Source organism: Meriones unguiculatus, chromosome 2 (assembly GCF_030254825.1).
Source record: "Meriones unguiculatus strain TT.TT164.6M chromosome 2, Bangor_MerUng_6.1, whole genome shotgun sequence".
NCBI classification, from domain to species: domain Eukaryota; kingdom Metazoa; phylum Chordata; class Mammalia; order Rodentia; family Muridae; genus Meriones; species Meriones unguiculatus.
This window is the reverse complement of record NC_083350.1, coordinates 105394932-105418752: the sequence shown is the minus strand read 5'-3', so window position 1 is coordinate 105418752 and position 23821 is coordinate 105394932. Positions and strand designations below refer to the sequence as shown.

Below are 23821 nucleotides of genomic sequence, written 5' to 3'. Positions count from 1 at the left end.
GACAGAGAGAGTAATCACAGAAGTCTTTGCATAAGTTTTATCTGTCGCAATTGCTTTATGTTTGCAAATGGTATTATCTCCTTAACTTCTATTTAAGTTTTCCTTAAGTCTACTACATCATGACCCATATTTTCTTAAAAAAAAAAAAAAGAGTCAATGAGAACAATTTTGGAGAAGACCAGGAGTAAATGGAATTCCTGCACATGGCTACTGTAAATAAATGTTAGCAGTTTCACAATGGGAAACAGCATAAATGTACCTTAAGCAACAGTAGCAAAGCTCACACATGACCCAACCCTCCCACTTCTGGGAGTGCACCTAAATAGCTAAAAGAATGGCAACAATTATTTCTCAGGATACGGGCATTCCTGTGTTCATTGCATCTTTATGCATAATAGATTCAAGATGGTCATTGATGGACACACAAATTTTTAAAGTGGTCAAAGATTCATAGCGAAATGTTAGCTAAATATATAACAAGTGGAGAAATGCAGCAGTTTGTAATATAACAGATGAACCTGGAAAGCATTCGACTAAGTGGAGTATCATTTATTTATATAATCTGAATAGGCAAACTTTAAGAGACAAAGGGAGCAGAATAGTCCTATCCAAGATCAGATATTAGACAAGCATAACCTTTCAATATAGAGAGCATAAACAAACATGGAGATCTATAGCTCAGCATGGCAATTGTAGTTAATAGTGATAAAGAGCAGTGGTTCTCAGCCTGTGGGTGACAACCTCTTTTGTGACTCTGCATATCAGATATTCTGCATATCAGATATTTACATTATGACTCATAGCAGTTAGCAAATCACAGTTATGAAGTATCAAGGAAATAATTTTATGGTAGGGAGTGACCACAGCATGAGGAACTATATTAAAAAGTCACATTAGGAAAGGTGAGAACCAGTGACATAGCACACACTTGAAATATTTCTAACATAGTACGTATAAAATATTTTCAAAACAGAAGCTTTTAATAATGTGAGATGATAGGAGTGTTATTAGCTTGATTAAACCATGACACATTCTATATGCACATGTGTGTACATGTTATCTATTGTCAAGATATATAAAGTTGACAATTGTATCTGAGGAATATATTTAACATACAGAAGTGAATGGTCCTAGGAGTTAAAGTAATTTCCAAGTATTTCTTTTAGGTTAAAGAGAGTGGACAAAGGACCTTCTTGGACTTGCCAGAAGAGACTGAGTTCAAGATCAACTTTTGTAGTTTGTACTTTTCCATCACTGTTTAGTTACACTAACTCCAGTCAACAATCACACCTTAAGAACTCATTAGCTTATCTCCATTTATGGTCCTTGTTTGGAGAATCAGTCTCAGAAAAGACCCCTGTGCCTAGATATAATTGGTCCTTGTGGAGTTCCTTTCCTCTTCAGGTCATATTAACAATCCCCTTCATTCATTTGATTCCCTGCACTCTGCCAAAGGTTTGGTTATGAGTTTCAGAATCTGCTTTGATACACTGCTAGGTAGAGTCTTTCAGAAGCCCTCTGTGGTAGGCACCTGTCCGATTTCTTGTTTTCTCCCACCTCCAATGTCCATCCCATTTGTCCTTCTAAGTGAGGATTGGTCATCTTACCCTGGATCCTCCTTGTTTAGCTTCTTTAGCTATAAAAATTCTAGTATGTTTATCCTATCTTATAGGTCTAGTATCCACTTATAAGTGAGTATATACCATGTGTGCCTTTCTGCATGAATATAACCTACAACTCCTGGTCTGACATAGCCCATGGCAGCTCAGTATCCAAGTGGGTTCCCTAGTAAGGGAACAGGGACTGTCTCTGACATGAACTCAGTGGCTGGCTCTTTGACCACCCCCACCCCCTGTGGGAGGAGCAGCCTAGCTAGGACACAGAGGAGGACAATGCAGCCAGTCCTGATGAGACCTGATAAGCTAGGGTCAGATGGAATGGGAGGAGGACCTCCCCTCCATCACCTCGGAGAACAGGGCTCTCCGAGAACAGGGCTCTACCTGAGAACAGGACTCTCCCCGAGAACAGGGCTGTCCAGAGAACAGGGCTCTCCCCGAGAACAGGGCTGTCTTGAATATACTATCAATGCCTCTACTTGCTCTTTAACCTTAGTGCACCCCTACAGTAGGGTCCCTACAATAGAGACTGGAATTCCTCCCTTTGCGATTTGCTCTCTGGATCTAATAAACTCTTGGTTGGAGGTCATCTCTCTATGGCCACTTATTAGTTAATAAAAGGATAGTATCTGTATATGAGGCAAGTGGTCTTAGCATGAGATGGTGTGAACACTCACAGAGGAAAGAAAAACCTTGTCGTCTAGTATAAAGTAGGAGCTGTAGACTTAGTATCAGTAGACTTAGAGAGGGGCAGGGAGGAGATGAGGGAGGGAGGGTGAGATTGGGAGGGAATGAAGGAGGGGGCTACAGCTAGGATACAAAGTAAATAAACTGTAATTAATATAAAAAATAAAAATGTAATTAAAAATTAAAAAAAAGAACTCAGTACCAAGCTCTGTGTTTTGTCAGTGCTTGAAATGGGGAATTTATAGACAGAACTGTAAGCACATTTGAGCCCCAACAGCTTGTTGAATGAAAACCTTCAGGCTGCAAATAGAGATGTAGTAACATTTGGAGTTAATAGTTAAAAATGTGCCCGAGTCTATATATTGGTACTTCCTCCTTCAGAGTAGGAATGTAACTTATAAATATTGAGTGAAAAGAACATATAAGAATCATTCCTGTTTTATTTTCTTCTTTAAGTTTTTGAGTATATATTATAATCATAACATTTCTACCTTCATGATTTCCCATAAAACCCACTTTCCTCTTATTCAAATTTGTGGACTCTATTTTTTTGCTAATTGTTATTGCATACACACACACACACACACACACACACACACAAATATTTTGCCTTGTTTCAAACATTATAACATGTAACAACATTATTATAAGTAGTTCACTTTCCCAATCTTCTAATGAAATAATCAATTATCCTTCTTTCCTTTTATGGATTAAGTGATTTTTCTTCAAAGCATTGGTTTTTAACTGATGGCTTACAGGATGAGTGCTCAATCCCCTATGAATATTAACAGTGGGAGGGTAAGAATTTGTTAAACATGTTCAGAAAAGTTTTTCCCTAGCAAGAAATCTATTTCATGGAGTAGGAAAGCAGAGTAATAAATGTTTGTTGAATAAATTAATTAAAGCATACCTACAGAAGTACACACAGAGAGCTTTTAATAGAATGAGCAAGTCAGATAATTAATTTTAACCTTGTATTATTTTTTCATTTTATCATAAAAGATATTAATCATATCCTATATGGCACTTGACTGGCCTTAGAAAATCTGGCAAGAGATGTTTAGAAAGGCCAATGAGGACCAGATCACAAGGGGCTTTGATATCCCTGTGTCCTCCTCTGAGGAGCTCTGGTCAGATCCAGAAAGCAATGGCACATCTCAGCTAGTTTTGAACAGTAGATAAGGATGAAACAGGATTCTACACTGGAAAATGCTCTATAGATGATGAAGTGAGTAATAGCAGGATCTGCTTCATTCCTCTAGATAAAATCTGAGCAAGTTTTGAAAGAAAGCAGCGGTAGTGGAAACACGTGGTGAGTTGTGCAAAATGCAATCCAATGTATTTAGGACCACAGAACATTTATTATTTTTATAGAATGTCAGGTACACAACATACCAGATATATTTTGGAGACACAAGGGATAAATAGTAGATGTACTCAAATTTAGTCAATATTTAGACAATCTGAGATAGGTGCTGCCACACAGGAGTTCAATGTTGAGATTATACAGTGAGATTAATAATAACTCATCCACTGATGTCACCTGAACTCCAGCTTTTCTTTTCACACATTGTGTTTCCACCTCACATATCTTTTCAAGAAAATCTATCGATTGTATAAGTTAATAATAAATATAAATCTTTGGATATCTTTTAAATACATTCCTATTCTATTCATACACTTTCAACAAATATAAGTTAATGTCATTCTTGTTTTTCATTTTAAATCCTTTTATTAAAGTTGACTTTGGATCTCTTTAAATATAAAGACCATTTTTTTTCTTACTCTGAATAAATGTTAAGCATGCACGGTGGATGCATCCAACCAAGAAAATGTCTAAGGCCATCATTATGACAAAAATCATAGCTGTGGAAATACTGAACCCCAAACTTAAAAGACTATAAGCAAAGAAATTCAGTTCTCTGTAAACCCAATCGTTAAACCCTCCAGCATTTCTGAAAACCTAGCTATTACCAGCAAACAAGCTTTTAACTAAGAAATCAGCATTCTTCTGGTTGATTTAGTGGTCTGTTACTCATGTATCTTCTATACTTAATAGAGTATTACAGATCTTCTAAAACCTCAAGACCAAAGAACATTACAGTCTCCTGTGTTATGAAGGCCTAATTTTCAAATGGACATTTTGAGAACAAAGAAGGGCTTTTCTTTTTCTTTCTATCTTTTTTTTCCATTCCTTTTAATTAAGGGACCACAGTTAAGAATTTAAGTAAATCCAACTGAGGAGAGAAAAAAAAATCTTTATGGGTCAGAGATTAGCTCCATTCATGGGGAAATTTATTTCAAAAGAGATGAAATGAAAACCATAGTTTGAGTCAGCTAAGATACTGTGCTACCCTAAATTCATCTTATTTTGGTTGATTTCCTTTGGTATCTTCTTAAAAATTCAACCAAAACGAATGAATCAAAATGAACAAATTTTTCTAGCTGGAGTCCAGACTGGGTCGTTCTGAAAGAGAAGTTTCCTAGAAATGTCTAATCATTTCAATGTCCATATCTTTCTTCAAAATTAAAAGTTTGCTAGTGTGAATATGCCAAAGGTTTTTATTCTCATTTGCATATGTTGTGAACAGCAGGCGTCTTTATTTTTATCATGTTTCTCTGTGAAAAGAACAATGTCTATCTTTTATGGTTTGAGAAGACTTCACTAGCTTAACCACAGGCCTACGCTGAGTCAGTATGATAAAAAATAAATGCAGAGATGTTGTTTCTGAATCCTAAATCCTAGGCTACACATCTTGCTGAGACTCTGTATCTGGGGCCTTTGTGTTGGGTAGACAGTAGACATTTTGAAAAACACTGTCCTACCTGGAATTATAAGGAAAGAACACATCTGTCTGTGTCTGACTTTTCCAACCTGTATACCTGTGTAAAACTGGCCCAAAATATAGAGAAGACTACATGTCTCTGCCCAGTTGTGCATGGAGAAGATGACAACCAGACATGAGATGTTAATTCTCTCAGATGCTTCTCCAGGGAAGTACTTTCCTGTAATTTTATTTCATCCTTGTCAAGTCAACCCAACTCCAAAGAGGATTGCTTTATTGAATTACTGCTTATATTTCAGATTTAAGAATAATATTATATTTTGGATAGAGGTAGTACTAAAGCCTTTAAAGATACAGACACTTGTCCAGCCTACTCAGGATCCCAGAACTCAATAAAGTCAAAAAGCGCATCTACGTCCCCATATTAGGAGAGAACTTAAGACACGTTTTTTCCTCTATCTACCTGAGATCAGGTTTTCACGAACTATAGCGAATTTTATGAAAAGAGAAAGAAATTTAAATTTTGTTTCTTCTACAAAATGTTTGTTGAGGAAAAAAAAAATTAAGTTTGTGCCAAGAACTTGACCCTACAGAAAAAAGAAAGGAGACTGTAACAGATAGACAGTCAGCTGATACAAAATTCTTCCACTCTAGTCTTAGTGGCTCCAGGCTCTTTGGACAGGTCTTCAGTGACAGTACACTAAAACAGGAAGCAAGTTCATTAACTCTGTTCTGTGAAAACACCGTGCTACAAAGACATGCTTCCTTTTATTTTGGGTTCATACACAGTGGGTTCTGGATGAGTGTAGTTTTGACCACACAACACTTGATAACAATGTTTACACTGATGGGGAGAGGTGGACACAAGCAATCATCCATAACCAAAAAGCTATCTCCAACTGGTGACCATTCACAAAGGAAAAAAAAAATGGAGTCTCAGTGCGTCTACAAATCACACATAAGGGCAAGCCCAATACCTAGAAGTAGATGGCCACCAGAAAACAAATTCAGTTTGGGGAGGGTTTTTTTGTTTTGTTTTGTTTTGTTTTTATTTTATTTTTTTCATCTCATAATGTTTTGTCCGTGTATGTCTTTTGTTTTGTTTTGTTTTTTTACCTTACTGGTCTTTTGCTTATCTAATATTGTTCACAGTGTTTTTATTTATTTATTTTATGTGTGTATTTGTATATGTGTTTCTTATACTTTTACTTTCTTTCTCTTTTTATATTTTTTTACTGTTTGTTATATTCTATTTGTCATTGTTGTTTTAGTTTACCTGCTTGTTTCCTAAAGAGTGAGAGAGAAAAAAGAAGGCATGTTCAGCATGGGGAATTAGAAAGAATCTAGAAACAAATTAAGGAGGGGAAAACATGATCAGAATATACTCTGAAAAAAATATTTTCAATTAAAAAAAATCAGATCCACAAATGACATGAAGTATGTATGTGTAGGTTGGTCATTCTTAGGAGAAAATTGAGGTATGGGAGTGAATATAATCAAGATACATTGCACAGAACTCTCTCAGAATAAAAATATCTAGGAATAAAACATAAATTATTTATGGCTGTGAGCCTACCCTCCAAATAGGTCCCTAGTAAGGGGATCAGGTGCTTTCCCTGGCATTAACTCAGTGGCAGGCTCTCTGATCACCTCCCCCGAGGGATACAGCCTCTCCAAGCTACAGAGGAAGACAATGCCGATGGTCCTGATGAGACCTGATAAGCTAGGGTCAGATGGAAGGGGAGGAGGACCTCCCCTAACAGTGGACTGGGGGAGGGACATAAGGGGGAAGAAGGAAGGAGGATGTGATTGGGAGGGAATGATGGAGGGGAACACAGCCAGGATACAAATTGAATAAATGATAATAATAAAAAACAATAAATAAACAAATTAAAAGTAAAAAAATAAAAGAAAACAACAACAAAAGCGTTAATGTCCAGTGGGTACAAAAGGTTGTTTTCCTTAGTGGCATTTCCCACTGTTTCCTGTTGTGAACAACCGTGCATCCGTATGGAGCAATGAAATCTGTCATTACTGAAACAAAGTCAATACCTATTTCTCAAACACATTGGATTAAGGACACAATGACTGTTATTTTAAAATGTTTTTTTTTTTTCCAGAATGTTTTAAATTTATTGGTCTTGGTCTTAGAATATCTCACCACTTTCATTTACAAATTCAGCAGTGACTGCTGAGATTTTTTCCCGAGTTCCTTCTGGAATGGAGTCCCACCATACAGAATTGAAGAAAACAAAATGAATGGTGACGCCAACAGTATCCAAAAAGGTGTGGGATCTATCTGCATTTTATGATACGGGTTTAGTAATCCATTGCAAGCTGATACTACTGTAAGACAAACTGGTAAATTCTATGATCAGACAAGTGAAATACTACAAGCTAGGGCCATGTTGATGTGTTCATGCAGCTTTATGTGTTTTATAAGAGATATGATTTCCGTAAGAATTAACACCCTGATGCCATTTGCATTGTTTTATTTTGCTATTAGCTTGTTATTCATAACATGCAAATAATCAAAAAGAAACATACATATGACAGAGAAAAATGAACCAAGAAAAGTTGCATTAAGTAACTATGCAAATCCTTACTACTAAATACATTTCTTTAGGTGGATGTGTCTTCATAAATTTCCTTTGGTATATTGCAAAATTACTAGTCTCAAAATACAGACTCTATATTTTAGTAAAACTAATTTAACATGTCAAAATAATTTGGATTAGGATAACAAACTTTCATGCATATTTATTTGATGTTTTTTCAAGTCATTCAATTAAAAATTAGGGACCATAAAAACTTGGCTGATTTCCATGCAATCAATAAAAAGCCTTCATGTCTTTTGAACATAGAGCTGTAGAAAACACTAAATTTACAAACAAAGACGTAAGTTTAATGTGTTTTTGTGTGTCTCTTCTCACGATGAAATAGGCCTGCTTTTCATCTTTTATTTTAAAAGTGGCAAATGTTCACAAAACATTTCCTTCATTAATTAAAATCCATGAAGTAATAACAACAGCAACAACAACAAGACAATACTTTGAAAACTTTACACACATCCCCCAAATACCTAACCATGAAGTGCTGCTCCAGAACGTACTTCAATGTATTGGAGTGGGAAGATGTTAATTAACAGTGATTTCACTCGCTACACGTAGACACTCGTACATGTCAGGTGGCAGGCTGCTTTGGGTGAGGGGATTACCATCCAGGCGTAGATGCTTGATCTTGGAGTAAGACAGTGGCCCCAAGATCTTACAGAAGCTCTTGACATCAAACTCTGCAAAGGCAAGAATGGAAAAGTCCAGTCATCTTTCATTGTACTATCTTGAAATGACTCTGATTTGTTATCAGGTAGTCTGTTCCATGTAGAAAGTCATCTTTACTATGTGCTTTTGAGATAAAAACCACTGAGCTTCTATTTCAGGCTACTAAAGCGGCCCAGTACTATTCAGTAAACACTAACTAGGGTAAATCAGGGGTCTCAATGACATTTCTCAAAAAATAGAAATTTTTAATTTTGATAGTAAGGTTTAGAATGGCCTTCAACTAATATGAGGTGTTTAGACTTACCTGAAGAAATATGGATTGTATGAATAACCTTATCAATGAAAAACTCATCTTTTGTTTTTCCAGATGAAAATGACAGACTTGATGATCACTAAAGAATTTTCTGTTAACCACACATTCTTCCAGGGAATCAAAATTCTAAGGCCTAAACCAAATCATTGATTGTGTAGCCAGTGTTCCTTGGTGGTTGAGAAGCTGCCATGGACAAAAACAAAAGAACCAAAACAAAACAACAACAAAAACTAGTCTAGTTTTGAATAGAACCTAAGATCCTAACTAGAGCCATGTTTTCCCACGTCAGTTTGAACTTCTCTGGTCCTTGGATAGCTATTTTTATTCTCAAACTCTAGCAGTGAAGAGTAAAACTCATGCGCACTGTTCTCTCTTCTCCTTTGATGCTTATTTGAACAACATTTTAGTGTAACCGTGGTCTTTCTATAATGCCCATCACTGGGAAAGTATGGTGCAAAGAAAGAAGATGGCTTTAGGTCTGTGCTTGTAGTCTTGCTCTGCTACTTAGTTGGGAACTTGCAGCTCTCAGCTTCTACCTCTGTCTAATATACTATATTGTTTTCAGCAAGTTACATTAAATCTATTAAATTGTTCAAAGCACACTTCACTTGAAGAAGTTAAAGACTGATTTAATCTTTAATATGTTCATTTAGACTAAGATAAGCACAATTAATAAATGTAATCATTAGTTAGGAAAATTGAAGACCATGAGTTGTCACATTGCGAACTTTAAAATAAAAGCGATTGTGCTAATAGAATTGTTATAGCCTGAACTATCTATCATGTGACAGTGAAACAGTTCCAAACCTTGCTTTGATGACTTTAAAAATGAAGTAGAGAGCATGGTGTTTATGTTAGCAATCACATTCTTCTTCATGGCAATTGCAACTTGGATACTACAAGAAATTAAAGAAACATTGCAAAGTAGCCACGATGTCCAATATAACTTTCCTGATAGCAACATATTTTTACCTTGATAAGAGAAGTGATCTTCTCACTAGACAAAAAAGTTCGGTTTCAATAGGCTATAGTTGCTTTATATGTGAAATGGTGTTTTCCACTCGAATTTTTTATATATTGGTGAACTGACACGTTTCTGTACCAAACTCTACTTACTAAATGGTAAAAATTGTGATGGAATAGTTTTATTCCTTCCTGATTTCACATTGTCTAAACTGAGTGTATCGTGTACAGCTCCATCATTCAGGTAAATAAAAATAAAATACAGAAGCACATGAAGAGGTGTGACTGTGCCAAACATGAAGGACTGTTCAAAAAGGCTCTAGAAGAACCCCATCAACAGCTTTCCTTTTTAATCTTTTAGATCCTTCTGAAAATGCTATGAAGAGTACATTCACCATGCCAGATAAGGGGGGTGGCGCTGGCTTTATAAATAGGGTAACACACTGAACCTCAAGATGTTAGGGAAGACGGGATGAGACGTGTGGGCTCTGAGTCAGACAATGGGGGTGGGGCGGGGTGCTTAAGGAGGCCTGTGCTCTCTGCATCTCCTCTGAACTTTTTCTTTCTTTCCTTCACTGGATCTTGCCAATGAATAAAAGCAGCACACCATCCTATGTAAGGAAAAAACTAAGCAATAACAGAAGATTAAAGTTATCAGCATCAATTAGCCTCAAATAATCAATCCAGAGAAATTTAATGTAAAATTATACGGCTTTAGCTGCTCTTGGTCTTGCCCCTCTCAGGAAGGGCTAGGAAGGATTCGGTGTGTGACTGAGCTAGCGTTCCGTATTTGAATTTGGTTGTTTTCTTTTAATCCTTTCTTATTACGTTGTGCAACTTAGGTATTTTAACACCGTATCTGTCAATCAAACAAGGGGGCAGCTTTATACTTACTTTGGAGCTCGTTGACCTCCAGGTAATAGTTTTCAAGGTTTTCATTAACCGTTGGAATGCTTTTCAGCTTATTGTAGGAGAGGTCCAGCTCGAGCAGGGATGAGATATTGAAGGAGTTTCCGGGTACCCCACTATCAGCCAGTTCGTTGTGAGATAACCGCAGGTACTGCAGCGCCGTGAAACGTTTAAAATATTCATCCGGGATGTTGCTGATCTTATTATTGTCCAGGTAGAGTGTCAGAAGAGATGTTGGGAGACCAGAAGGCAGCTTGCTCATCTGATTGAAGCTCAAGTCAAGGTACTCTAGTGATTTGAGGCCTTTCAGAGAAGCCGACACAGCGTCCTCTTTGAGCTGGTTGTGTTGAAGGTAAATAAAGGTCAGGTTTGCGAGCCCTTCGAAGGAGCCGAGCTTGCTGATCTTATTATGGGCAAGCTGTAGGTCTTGCAGGGACTTCGGAAGTGGACCGACCGACTCTGTCAGGTTGTTGAAATTTATATGCAGTTTCTTCAGTTGTTTCAGCTTAGAGAAAACTTTCCCTTTTATCTTGGAGTTTTCTAGAAGGTTGTGATCAAGAATGAGCCACTGCAGATCAGTGACATTCTCAAAAGCCTTTTCATCAATGTGGTCAATCTGGTTATTCCTCAGGTAAAGGTACTTAATACCAGGAGGCACCATGGGCACACTTTTCAACTTCAGATCATCACAGTACATGGCGGTGGGGTAGCTGTGTGGACAGTTACACTCAGGTGCACAGTTGGGTGAAAGTTGCCCATACATGAAGGCAGGCATTTCATAATCATAGTATTGGCCACTGACACTACCGACTAATGCCAAGACAAGAGCAGATGCACATAGGTTCATTTTCAGCAAGTGCTTTGAATCCTAAATAAAGCAGAAACAAATCATTACAAAATAATATACTTTCAGGAAAATGTTCAATTTACATTAAATTCCTTAACGAAGTGTGTTTTGCTATTTCATTTTCAGAGCCCTGAAAAATAGTGTCTTCGCTGTCATTTGAATTTTTATGTTTAAGCATTAGGAGAAGGGCGTGTCTATTTACACCTTTGGGTTGAAACAGGTTTCAGGTGTATACACCTGCGCCCCCTTCTGGGGAGGGGTTGACAGAAATGTAACAGTCCTTGTCTTCTCATACTCCCTGAAGTGATATTTCCTGCTGGCACCCATCTCCCCCAGTGTCAGAACCCTCCTTTAGAACATCCCCTAGGCCAAGAGGAATGACAATTAGAGGACTGCTGTAAATTCTTCTGTGCACTCTACCGTCAACATGATTAGAATGTCTCATCAGAAAGATCCTGACTGGTAACAGGGCAATCTATGGTTTTCCCTGAGGAGAGCTGCCCTGGCTATATAGGAGGCAGAGGAGACATCAACTGCATTCCTCCCAAAGGACCTTGTTATCACTGTGGTTCTTCACTGAGGAAGGAGGCTGAATTCTTAGATGGATGTTTACCTTACTGGAAGCCTAACATTCCACGCTTTAAAATCCGCTGAAAAACTGTACTCTGAAGCTAATATTTAGCAAATTAATTTTACAAGAACAAATGTTTACCCAAAAGGGAAAAGCTACACAGTGTTGGCTTTTAAATCCGAACAGAAAAGGAGACCAGTTATAGAAAAATAACTTTTTTCCAACTTTAAAAATTGCTCTTCTTCCCCTTTTTAATACAGTATAATTTCATCTTCTTTGTGTCAAAGTGTAAGGTGGCATGATTTTCTAATCCAAATTTTAGTGTCCTCACAAAGTGGAAGTAGAAGAGAAGAGAGAATGAAGGAGAGAAAAACAACAACAATAAAATAATAGCAATGATGGCATCATGAACTATATGTAAGCTGAAAGTATAAATGCAAAATATTTTCTGGTATTTCCACATAACATGTTTCTAAGTTGAGGAGCAATGATGTTTCAGAGAAATTTCAGAGAAAAGCTAGCAACTTACACAAAAGAAAGCTAGAATATAAGATTTGGGATTCATAGAATGCATTATTTTAAAAAGCTGGTATTCCTGTAAGAAAAATAATATGAAAAGAATTCAAATTCAAATACTCAGAGCATTGCGCAATAGTTATGTAAATAGTATGAGACATGCATTTGCATCAGGTAGTTTGGAGCAAGTAGAAGTTGAGAGACCATGTATTTTAAATATATATGTTTTGCTTTAGTGTATAATCATAACAGATTTCATGAAATGAAACACTGAAAGAGTTTTTATGAAAGAAACACTTAAAATTCTAGCATCAGATATAGTCACAGTGGTCATCAATACTACCCCACCCCAAACCCATGATTCTTTTGGTAGGTGTTAAGTTAGTGGACAGGATTTGCCCATAGCCAAGCACCAGCAGGACAGAATTCCTCATAGGTTTCTGTACATTAATGGTCCATAATGGATTATTGATTCATTAATAACTTTTAACTTTTTTAAATGGAATATGCAAAGCAGCCAAAAGTTCTTCCACAGTTTTGGCAAAGTAAAAGTTTACACTGAATTCAAAGTGTACTTGTAGACATACAATGCCTCCAGTGTGAGGGAAAGTCACACTGTATTTTTGCCCATACTTTTCAAGAACCAGTGTCCATGGAAGAAATGCTTTTTTGAAAAAAAAAAAAAAAAAGTAAATTGTTTCCCAGAATTTCTTTAAAACATGCTTCTTAATGTATACAGCTCAAACCACAAATCTTTAAAATGAGCAAAACCTGAAGAAGCAGTCCACACAAGGATCTGAGTCCTTCAGCTAACATTTTATATTGCAGAATGTTTATTGCAACCTGTAACAACATTTTTTATTGCAAAATCTGTTGAGTGCTGGTGACAGTGGCCTTTCTTTGCTCCAACACTAGCTTTCAACAGTATTAGCATATGTAGCCAGTTAGCATAAATGGTTAGCATTTTAATTTCTGTACTTTCTGAATGTCTAGTTCAAATATATTTTCATTGTGACCTTGGAACACTTTAAATCCCCCTTTGCCAATCAATCCAGCACACACTGTGAAATTACCCATAAATGATGGAAAGCATATTAGGTAAAACATGAAAATAAATGTTCAAAACTGTCATTGAATAGCAAACTGGCAAAATTCCTCTAGATTTTTTTTTCCCTTGTTCCTGTTAAAATTAAAAGCTGTCCCAAAGAATCGACATTCCCTTGGGCTATAGTTAAAACTGCACTTACCTTAGTCTCTTGACACTGCTTCCGTTAATTCCTTAAACAGACGCACGGTGAACAAGGACCCACTAATATATGCCGTGAACTCTGTCAGGGTGGAACTGGCCGCGAGACTCTCAGTGATACAAGAGCCGAGGAGGGTGGGGGGACCAGCCCAATCACGCCATTCTCTGGATGAAGTTATGTCACTGTGGGCTCTTGTGGAGTTGCATGTGAGCACGCTGCTGCTCTCTAACAAAGTGCAGGTGGACAGAACAGCCCCTTCCCTATGGAATGGGGGAGGGGGAGATGTGTTTTGCTGGATCAGACCTCCTAAGGATCGAGCCTGCTGCAAAGGAGGCAGTTTGGTGTGAGAATGTTTCCCTTACAAACTTCTGAACTTCTACGTGTGTGGTGGCAGCTGAGCGAGATCTGTTCAGCCAGCTGTTGTGCTCATGTAAATATCTCATAAATCACAAACAGAGCAAAGGATCTCAGGAAAATGCAAATTATCAAAGTCAAAAGAACGGAGTCTCTTTTGCCTATCCCTTTCAGATATTATATTTGATTCTCTGGGACCAGTTTGCTTATTGTCCTAATGATAAGTTCATGTCCATGCTATGAAGAGTGCTTCAAATACACTTTGATACAGATCATAGTATGAACATTTCATTTCACTTTTCGTGTTGAAGAAACTCTTTGTGTTCCTTAGATCTGGAAACACTCAGCAATGTCTGAACTGTTTCTCATTTGTGGATTTCCCTCAGGAACTCACTCCAAACCCTACTTTCAGATAATATTCTATAGCTCAAAGCCAAAAAAACAGAACAAAGAAAACATAAATATCTCCTAAAAATATCACAAGTCACTAATCTTTCATTCTGTCACCACACGCTTCTGACTTTTTTTCCAAAGTGGAAATTACCCAACGTTGTGGTCTCTTCAAAGGCCTGGCTTCATAGATCCTTCCAAGTCATGTTCTGGTGCATACTTTATAGCAAAGGAGCAATTTACTCCCTTACCTCCTTAATTCCTTAGATTAGTTGTATTTGTAGGGTCATTTTTCATTAAAAAATAATCCATTTTTTTCATACTTATGAAAACTTTTAGATGTTCCAAAATAGGTTGCTGCAATATAATTATTTTTCTTTAAAAATAGCTTGATACACCGCTCAGTTTGTGTAATGTTTGCAAAGCCCTTATAAAGCCCCACAATCACGTAAAGTGAATGCATACGGTAATGGTAATCCCAGTACTCCAAAGGCAGAGGCAGACAGATCCCGAATTCAAGGTCATACTCAGCGACATAGTGCATTTGAGTCCCGCCTGGGACTCATGAGACCCCATCTCAGCATAACAAAACACAAAATATGAAGACATATAATATTTTTCACCTTTTAGTAGTGAGATCCAAGGAAAGCTAATTTCCATGACCACACTACCTTATTTCCCTGGGAATAACACTAGAATAAGTGCTGTATGTTTACAACAACAGTTAAAAGACAAAACTCGTGCTTTGTCCTTACATGTAACAGGCAGAATCAAAAATTTATGAGTGTGGCTTACTGCTACCACTATCATTATTAATAACATCAATAACACTAACTGTTATTATTTATAAGAGTATTGTGGGGAAGTATGTTTAGAACAAAGGAAATGCATAAGTTATTAGAAAAAAGACAAATACATCAAATAGAATTAAGTGGCCTTGCAATGAAACATTTGACAAATCTAAACAGTAGTTGTAAATACCTCAGATTTTAAAATCTTGGATCTTTGAAAAATATCATGTACTTATGCCTTAAGACTTTTCTTTATAAACCAAGGAGTATATTTTTATTTTTAATAGGTTTTAAATGGAATATTAGATTTAGATCTGCAAAGTTAATATGATCAAAGCACACCTTTTAATAAAATTGTTCACATGGGTACAATTAATTTAATAATTGCATTTTAATATTTAACTAATTGTCACACTTACAGGTTTATCATGATAATTTTACACATGCTCACTCTGAACTTGACTAACATTCATTCCCCATTACTCTTCTTCTTCCCAATGACCACATTTCCTTCTAAAAATAATCTTCATTCAATTTCATGTTATATATGCACTATCTAAATATATGTCACATATTTTAAAAGCTCCAATCCCAAATGTGAAAGAATGTAGTACCTGCCTTTTGACTACAGCTTATTTCACGTAACACAGTCATCTCTAATTCCACTCAAATTTCTGAAAATCACATCATAACCCCATCGTGAGGCACTGCAGCAACTGCCCATCAGAACTCTGAGGTGAAGCACGGCCTCTCCACCCTGCCAAGTAGAGGTTCACAGGATGTGTGACAGTGCATGATGAAGGCTAAATAAATGGATTTCATCTGAACAAGGGCTGACAGACTGAGCGACCCTCTGCTTCCTGATCACCAGATCCCCTGTACCCCAAGACCAGCCAGTATTCTGAGGAAGGTGGAGAAACTATTACATTGGTTCTGGACTCTAAGCCTCAGGGTCAACCCAGTCAGGTTACTCTTTTTTTTCATAAAAGTTCCAGTGAGAAATCCTGCTTGCCCAAAGCTAGCTGTTGAACTGAAAAGGCGGTTCTAAAAGACTTTAGTAGAAAAGCAGATAAACAAACAAAAACCTCATCCTCATAAATTTACTTTAACAAAAATCAACAGACGCGCACAAACATTCACACCCTCTGTGCACGGCAGGCTTATACTATTCTGGCAAAGGATGGGTTCTGCATGGAAAATTACTCTTGCACCCACCCTTCACCTGGTCCAGCCTTTTGATGTCTCTGTGCCACCTTTTCCTGTGTAGACTGATTTTCTATATTTTGCCAAAACCAGATCAAGTAATAGGGCAGCTCAATTAAAACCTGTGAGACATTTTAGAAGGTGGACGGAGGTTTTTAAGGACTCTGTGGCAGAAAAGTTAGCTGTAATCGGCCAAAATGAGGTGGCTAATAGGCTGTGCACTCTCCACGGTTGGTCTCCATAATCATCGTACCTATCTGGGCGTCCAAAATTTTGATTGGAAATTCATATTTTGTCAAAAACTGTCATTTTATTTTGTTTTGAAAGATAAACTTGGTTTTTTGAGAATGTATTTGTCAGACATACTAATCTAATGTGTGCTTGTGTGTATGTTGTGTGTGTGTGTGTAAAACACTTTTGATTAATGATGGAGTGACAATTCAGGCCTGATAGATGACTTGGGGCTGGTTACCTCAGCTATTAGGGAAGCTTAGTTAAGAAGATAACCAGTTCAAGGCCAACCTGCACAGTAAAGTAAGTTGAAGATCAGCCTAACCAAATTAATAAAACACTGTCTCAGAATATAATCCAAAAACAGGGTTTAGCATATAGCTTAAAAATAAAGGGCTTTCTGACTAATGACAAAGCTTTCTTTGTGATTTAAGCATGTGGGTGCATGTAAACTTCTTAGAGAAAATTTTACAGAGTAGGTGCTGCTGTTACACAGGCCCTTCACCTCAGCATGTTTGAAAGACACAGAAGGCAGCCCACAGAAGCACTGGTACAGCAGATTGCCTGAAGTGAAATCTTCATTATCTCTTCTGACCTTTGATTTGAAGAAATTCTCTCTGCGTCCGTCTCTTCTGTCTTATCTCTGTCTCTCCTCTCTGACTCTCTTTCTGTCTCTGTCTTTCTCTTTTTCTCACCCCTCCCTTCCTCTCACTTCTATCCCCTTTTCCTGATATGGCCAATGATCTCTATCTTGAGGGTGTTTACAGTACCAGATGACTAGATATGCTAAAATATTTGAACACTGTAAGCATATTGCATTGTATTTTAAGTTAAACAAGAGATTTCCAAATTTACAAATTTATGCTTAATAATTACATTAACATTTATATATTGAAAAATAAAAATCTAGTGAAATTATAAATTGTTATAAATGTTATACAATAATGTAATAAAGCATCTAAGGAGAATATGAAGAATTTCCTATCATGATTCAACTTATTGTTTCACTTTATAGTAGTTTTGTAAGTGAAGCATAGTTATCAGCCACCATGTAATCAAGAGGGCAAACGTTCAACTCTCTAAAACTAGGTGTTGTCAAGCTAGGAGGCTCTGTAAGTATCTTTGCTTTCTCCTACTGTACCAGAATAACTGATGCTAAGTGCTTTATAACGAAAAGATGCTTACTTAAAGTCCTGGAGGCTGAAAGTCCAAGTTTTGGCAGTCTTATCTACTCCCTGTCTAGTATATACCCCCCTGCCTACATTACAACATAGTGGCACAGCTGTTATAGAAATGCTAATGTGCTCAAGAGGCCAACTATATGGGCATGAGGTTGCTCTTTCGAGAAATAACCAGAGTCCTGTGATAAACATATTAATCTCTTCTGAAGACTGAACACTAATGAAATCCCCAGAACGCAGTGGTGTTATTTCCCAACATGCAATGCAAGTTAAAATCAACACAAAGTTGCATGTGCTATGTTTTTGATCTGAAACACACACCCAGGCTCACTTTTTGAACACCAGTCCCCTTGACTGTGATACTCTTTGAGGGATGGTAGTCTTTAGGTGGGGCCAGGCTGTTGGAAGTGGGAAACCAGGAGAAGGCCTTTGAAAGTTAGACCCACTTTCAGTTCTTGCTTCACTCTCTGTGTTCACTGCCTCCCTTCTACTGCCATGGACAGAGTCACTTTTCCTGGCCTTTCCTGTCATGATGGTTGAAAATGTATATAAGCATTAAAGCAATCCTTTCTTCACACAGATGGTTCCTGTCGGGTATTTTATCAAATGAAAAAGTAAATAATGCAATGAGTTCCAGGTATCTTTCAAAAATCTGATGTGTCTACTACAATCCAAAGACCTAAAGACTCTTAGTAGCAAGGAAGACCCTAGGGAGAATGCTTACCTCTCATTCAGAAGGGCAAATAGAATAGACACAGTAAGCGGTAGAAGAGAAGGAACAGCGTGGGAGCCTACCACAGATGTCCTGACTCCACCCAGCAGGGGATCAAAGCAGATGCTGAGACTCACAGACAAACTTTCTGCAGAATGCAGGGAGTCTTATGGAAGAAGGGGGTGTGGTATAGAAGGACCCAAAGGGGACAGGAGCTCCACAAAAAGACCAACAGAGCAACAAATTTGGGCCAGAGGGGCTTGCACAGACTGATGCATCAACCAGGGACTGTGCATGAAGAGGACCTAGATGCCCTGCCCAGATGTAGCCAATAGGTAGCTGAGTCTCTATGTGAGTACCCTAGTAAGGGGAGCAGGGGCTGTCTCTGACATGGACTCTGTTGCCTGTTCTTTGATCACTTCCCCCTGGTGGGGCAGCCTTGCCAGGCCACAGAGGAATAGGATGGAGGCAGTCCTGAAGAGACTAGATAGTCTGGTGTCAGTTAGTAAAAGAGGAGGCCTCCCCCTTTCTGAGGACTAGGGAAGATGGATAGGTGGAAGGAAGTAGGGAGGGTAGGACCAGGAGGAGACATGGGAAAAGACTACAATTGGAATGTAAAGTGAATAAGTTAAAAATTAAATTTAAATAAAAAGAATATTTTACCTTCTTAAGCACAAGTGTAACATTTTAATAAATTAAAATATTTTAAAAAATCTGTTGTGTTCCTTAAATGAAAACCTGATCATTCATTCATATATAACCATGAGAATAATTCTCTAAACTGAGAAACACAAAGCTTAACCAAGAGTGTGTAAGAACTTGCATACAATTTTGATACAATGTGACCATATCTTTCCTAGATCAAAAAAGTGATCTTCCGAAATGGGGAACCACAGGTTGGCCCCAGCCCTTTGTCATGGGAGGAGGTTTAATATGATGGATGGAACACAAAGACAAGTTTTTGGGGAGTGAGCTGAAGTTTGCCCAGAGAGAAAAGTCCACACCGCCCTATGCAGAAGAAAGCTCTAAAAAAGGCCTGAGGGAGTGCAAGGTTCTAAAGTGTGGAGACTGACTCCTCATGGCTGAACGCATGAAGAGAAGGTGTATGGAGACACTGGGGTGTATAAATTTATTTGCTTTTCTTCAGAGCTCATCTATGATGGTTCAGAACCCAATGTTGTCCGAAAGACTAACCCAGATTGAAAAACGCGTTAAGTTAAAAAGCATTTCTAATCTGCTTGCTAACAAATGTTTCCTGAGGAATCTAATAGGTATGTACTCATAAAAGTATAGCATTTTAAAGACATGGCTAATTCTCTCATGTGTTTTCATCATGAAAACCACAGAGCATGTTTTTAAAATGATATAATGTTGACTTGTCAGCAAATAGTTTCCGCTAGAAACTGATTGGTCTATCCCAGTAAGTTCTAATGGGTAGTTCTTACGATTTTCGTATGAACAGTTTGGGTCCTGACCTTCATGTGCAGCTATCATAGAGATGCCTGCTATTTTGTATTGGCAAGGAAATGTTTGTGTTATAAGATGAGGTTGTTAATATACTTGAGATACTATGCTTTTCCAGACGTACGTGGTTTCCCCTAAACTTCTGAGGGGAGTTTCAGAGAATAGCTCTGGGGTTTTAAAATGCAATATAGTTGACTTATTCATAAACCACAAATATGTTTTTGCAATAATTATTTCAATATTGAACATCCTGACGTTTCTAAGCCTCCCTTGTGACTTGTGTGGAACATGGTTTTGCATGCGTACCCAAACTTCTCATGTTCCAACCCAATCCAAATGTTTTCCTTTGTACAACAGCAGAATTACCTGATGTCTGTACACTTTCTTCTAAACTTCCAAAAGAAAATTCTGTGGATACACTGAGTTAATCTTGGCAAAGTTTTGGTTTTCTACCTACATACCTATCTATCTATCTATCGTTATTTTTTTTTTCCTGGGTATAGTTTGACTGGCACATGTAGTTTTTTATTACTTGTAGAGCAGCTAACCAATGCTTTCTGGGTTTCATGGTTTCCAGTAAAATATTTACTGTTATTATGATAGGCCTGCCTTTGCATGTGGCTTGTTTTTTCTCTCTTGTATCTTTTAATATACTTTCTTTGTTCTGTAAATTTAGTGTGTTGATGATTATATGACATGAGGATTACATTTATGGTTCTATTTGGTGTTCTGTATGCCTCTTAATTATTTTTAATCATTTATTTAACTTTTATTAATTACACATTATTCATTTTGTATCCCCTCATAAGCCCTTCCCTTCTCCCATCCCGATCCCACCCTCCTTCCCCTTTCTGCATGCATGCCCCTCCCCAAGTCTACTGATAGGGGAGGTCCTCCTCTCCTTCTTTCTGATCTTATTCTATCAGTTCTCATCAGAAGTGGCTGCATTGTCATTTTCTGTGGCCTGGTAAAGCTGCTCCTCCTTCAGAGGGAGGTGATCAAAGAGCAGGCCAATCAGATTATGTCAGAGGCAGTCCCTCTTTCCATTACTAGGTAACCTACTTGGACACTGAACTGCCATGGGCTACATCTGTGCAGGGGTTCTAGGTTATCTCCACGAATAGTCCTTGGTTGGACTATGAGTCTCTGGGAAGTTCCCTGTGTTCAAATTTTCTTGTTCTGTTGCTCTCCTTGTGGAGTTCCTGTCCTCTCCAGCTCTTACTATTTCCCACTTTTTACCTAAAATTCCATTCACTCTGCCCGACAGTTGGCCATCAGGCTCAGCATCTACTTTGATAGTCTGCAGGGCAGAGGCTTTCAGAGGCCCTCTGTGGTAGGTTCCTAGTTTGTTTCCTGTTTTCTTCTTCTGGCTTTCAGAGGCCCTCTGTACCAGGTTCCTAGTTTGTTTCCTGTTTTCTTCTTCTGGCTTTCAGAGGCCCTCTGTACCAGGTTCCTAGTTTGTTTCCTGTTTTCTTCTTCTTCTGATGTCCATCCTCTTTGCCTTTCAAGATTGGAGTTGAACATTTTAGTTAGGGTCCTCTCCCTTGTTTAGTTTCTTTAGATATACAGATTTTAGTGGGTTTATCCTATGTTGCATGTCTATATGAGTGAGTATATACCATGTGTGTCTTTTTGCTTCTGGGACAGCACACTCAGGATGATCCTTTCCAGGTCCCACCATTTACAGGGTTGCTCTATGTAGCCTTGGCTGCCCCAGCCTCACTTTGCTGACCAGGCTGGCCTCAGACTCAGACTGCCTGTGTCTGCCTCCCTGAGTGCTGGGATTAAAGGCACATGTCATCTGTCATCGTGCCCAGCTGTTCTGATTGTTTAAATGTTTTTAATATATTTTTTTATTTATTACAATTTAGTCACTTTGTATCCCAGCTGTAACCCCACCCTTACCCCCTCCCAATCCCGCTTTCCCTACCTCCCTCCCTCATTTCCTCCTATGTCCCTTCCCCAGTGTACTGAGAGTGGAGGGCCTCCACCCCTTCCATCTGAGCCTAGCCTATCAGGTCTCATCAGGACTGTCTTACATAGTCTTCCTCTGTGTCCTGGTCAGGCTGTTCCCACCTCAGGGGATGGTGCTCAAAGAGCGAGCCACTGAGTTCATGTTAGAGACAGTCGCTGCTCCCTTTTTTCAAAGTTTTGATTCTTTTACTTATGATTGGCAATATCTCAGATTTTGAGGAAAAGTTAATTTTCTTTTTTTTAAGGTGGATTGTTGTAGGAAGTTATTAATAATTACTATTGGTTTATCTTCTTATAATGCTGCTGTTAATCCTCAGCAGCTGTATAACCAAATCACCACACAGACACTGGGTTTTTAGTTAACCTAGAACACAATGCTGGGCAATATTTACTGCCTCCTAAACCTCTAAGCCCTCAGTTTCCTAACATTTAGATTTCCCACATTATACTTGTCTTTTGTGAAATCTTAGGTCTGTTATGCTCCAAGTCCTCCAAGCTCTCTCCTCCAGCTCTGCGCTCCTTGCTCTCCTCTCAACCCCTCTCTTCCCACTCATCTCCTACTCTCTAGCTCCTCCCATTGCACAACATTGTATCTAGTTGCTTTAGTTTGTCCTGTTTACACAAGAGTTGAGACAGGATGCTTATAGTGAGTATCACAGTGCAATATCTGGATTGAAACCAGAGAGTTGAGGGTGGGGAAATCAGCATTTCAATTAACAAGGGTAAGGCATATATATTTTAAAAGAACATTATACCAACAGTAGATATCCAGAAATTTCCTTTAAAGTTTCAGGCTGAATGTGAGTATCCAAGATATTTACATTTTTAGCAAATGTTATAAGTGACTAAAATAATTGAAAGGTGCACAGAAGGTATGCTCTTTGAGTTGGTTGGTTGAATAATTTTTACCTCTAAATGGAGCAGGAAATCCCATTATGCCAACTTTGAAAGTCTTGGGCTGCATAAGGCCCAGCTCCCTACCAGGCATTATTAAAATGATCACCTCCTAAGAACTTCATATTCCAAAACACACATCTCTTGTGCTGGCTGACACAATTAATTATCACTGTACAGTATGTTATTTTTTTCAATTTTTATGTGCAGATAGTGTCCCTGCTTTATTTATTTTTGACGAAAAATAATGCAAATACAGTAGCAGAGATGTAGAATGTCCTCACATGGGAAAGGGAGGTTACTTATTCTCTCCACAAGTAATTCAAATTTATGAAAAGATATTTAAAATTTCAGGATCTTTGAGAATAGTTCTCAGCCATGTGCTCAGGAACCTGGAAGGCAGTTAGTCCCTGTGAATAGAAATACCCCGCACAGGCACATAGGGAGTGGGATTATTCCAAAGGATTAGAATTTGTGGCCTTGTTAGAGTAGGATGGCCATGTTGGTGAAAGTGTGTCACTGCGGATAGGCTTTGAGATTTCAGAAGCTCAAGCCAGCCCCAGTCATTGTCTCTTATTGCTGCCTACAGATCCCAACATAGAACTCCCAGCTACTGTAAGACCTGGGGTCTCACAGCTCAGGAGTTCAATCGCGCCCTTCCCAGAAACTCCCCCAGACCAAGACTCATTGCAGAAGCAAGAGGTTTATTAACCATTGTACAATGGGGTCACCCCTGCCGGTCAGCAAAGAGTGGCACCGGGAGACAAAGGCCTTTAGGTTTTTAAAAGAAAAATTGCGGGAAATTTGAAGTTGCAGTTTTGGCAATTTAGGATTGGATGAGGAAGTTATAAAGTAAGATAATTGGTTAGTCTTAGGTGCTCAAGCTTGGCC

General features: G+C 38.2%; 1 protein-coding gene across 1 annotated transcript; it reads right to left on the bottom strand.

Annotated features, from left to right (window-relative positions):
- Positions 1 to 5838: 5838 nt before the first annotated feature.
- Positions 5839 to 14084, bottom strand: Lum (lumican). The gene is made up of 3 exons (XM_021663475.2): positions 13737 to 14084; positions 10541 to 11423; positions 5839 to 8381 (listed from the first exon to the last, which is right to left on the bottom strand). The coding sequence occupies exons 2-3, from the start codon at positions 11400 to 11402 to the stop codon at positions 8227 to 8229; spliced, it is 1017 nt and encodes a 338-aa protein (XP_021519150.1). The 5' UTR covers positions 11403 to 11423; positions 13737 to 14084; the 3' UTR covers positions 5839 to 8226.
- Between the last annotated feature and the right edge of the window lie 9737 nt (positions 14085 to 23821).

What these genes read in the sequence shown, in the direction of transcription:
- Lum (XM_021663475.2), bottom strand. Translation starts at nt 11,402, where the DNA reads ATGAACCTATGTGCATCTGCTCTTGTCTTGGCATTAGTCGGTAGTGTC. An exon ending in GGAGGTCAACGAGCTCCAAA is followed by an intron (nt 8,382 to 10,540) that starts GTAAGTATAAAG and finishes TTGCCTTTGCAG; the next exon opens with AGTTTGATGTCAAGAGCTTC.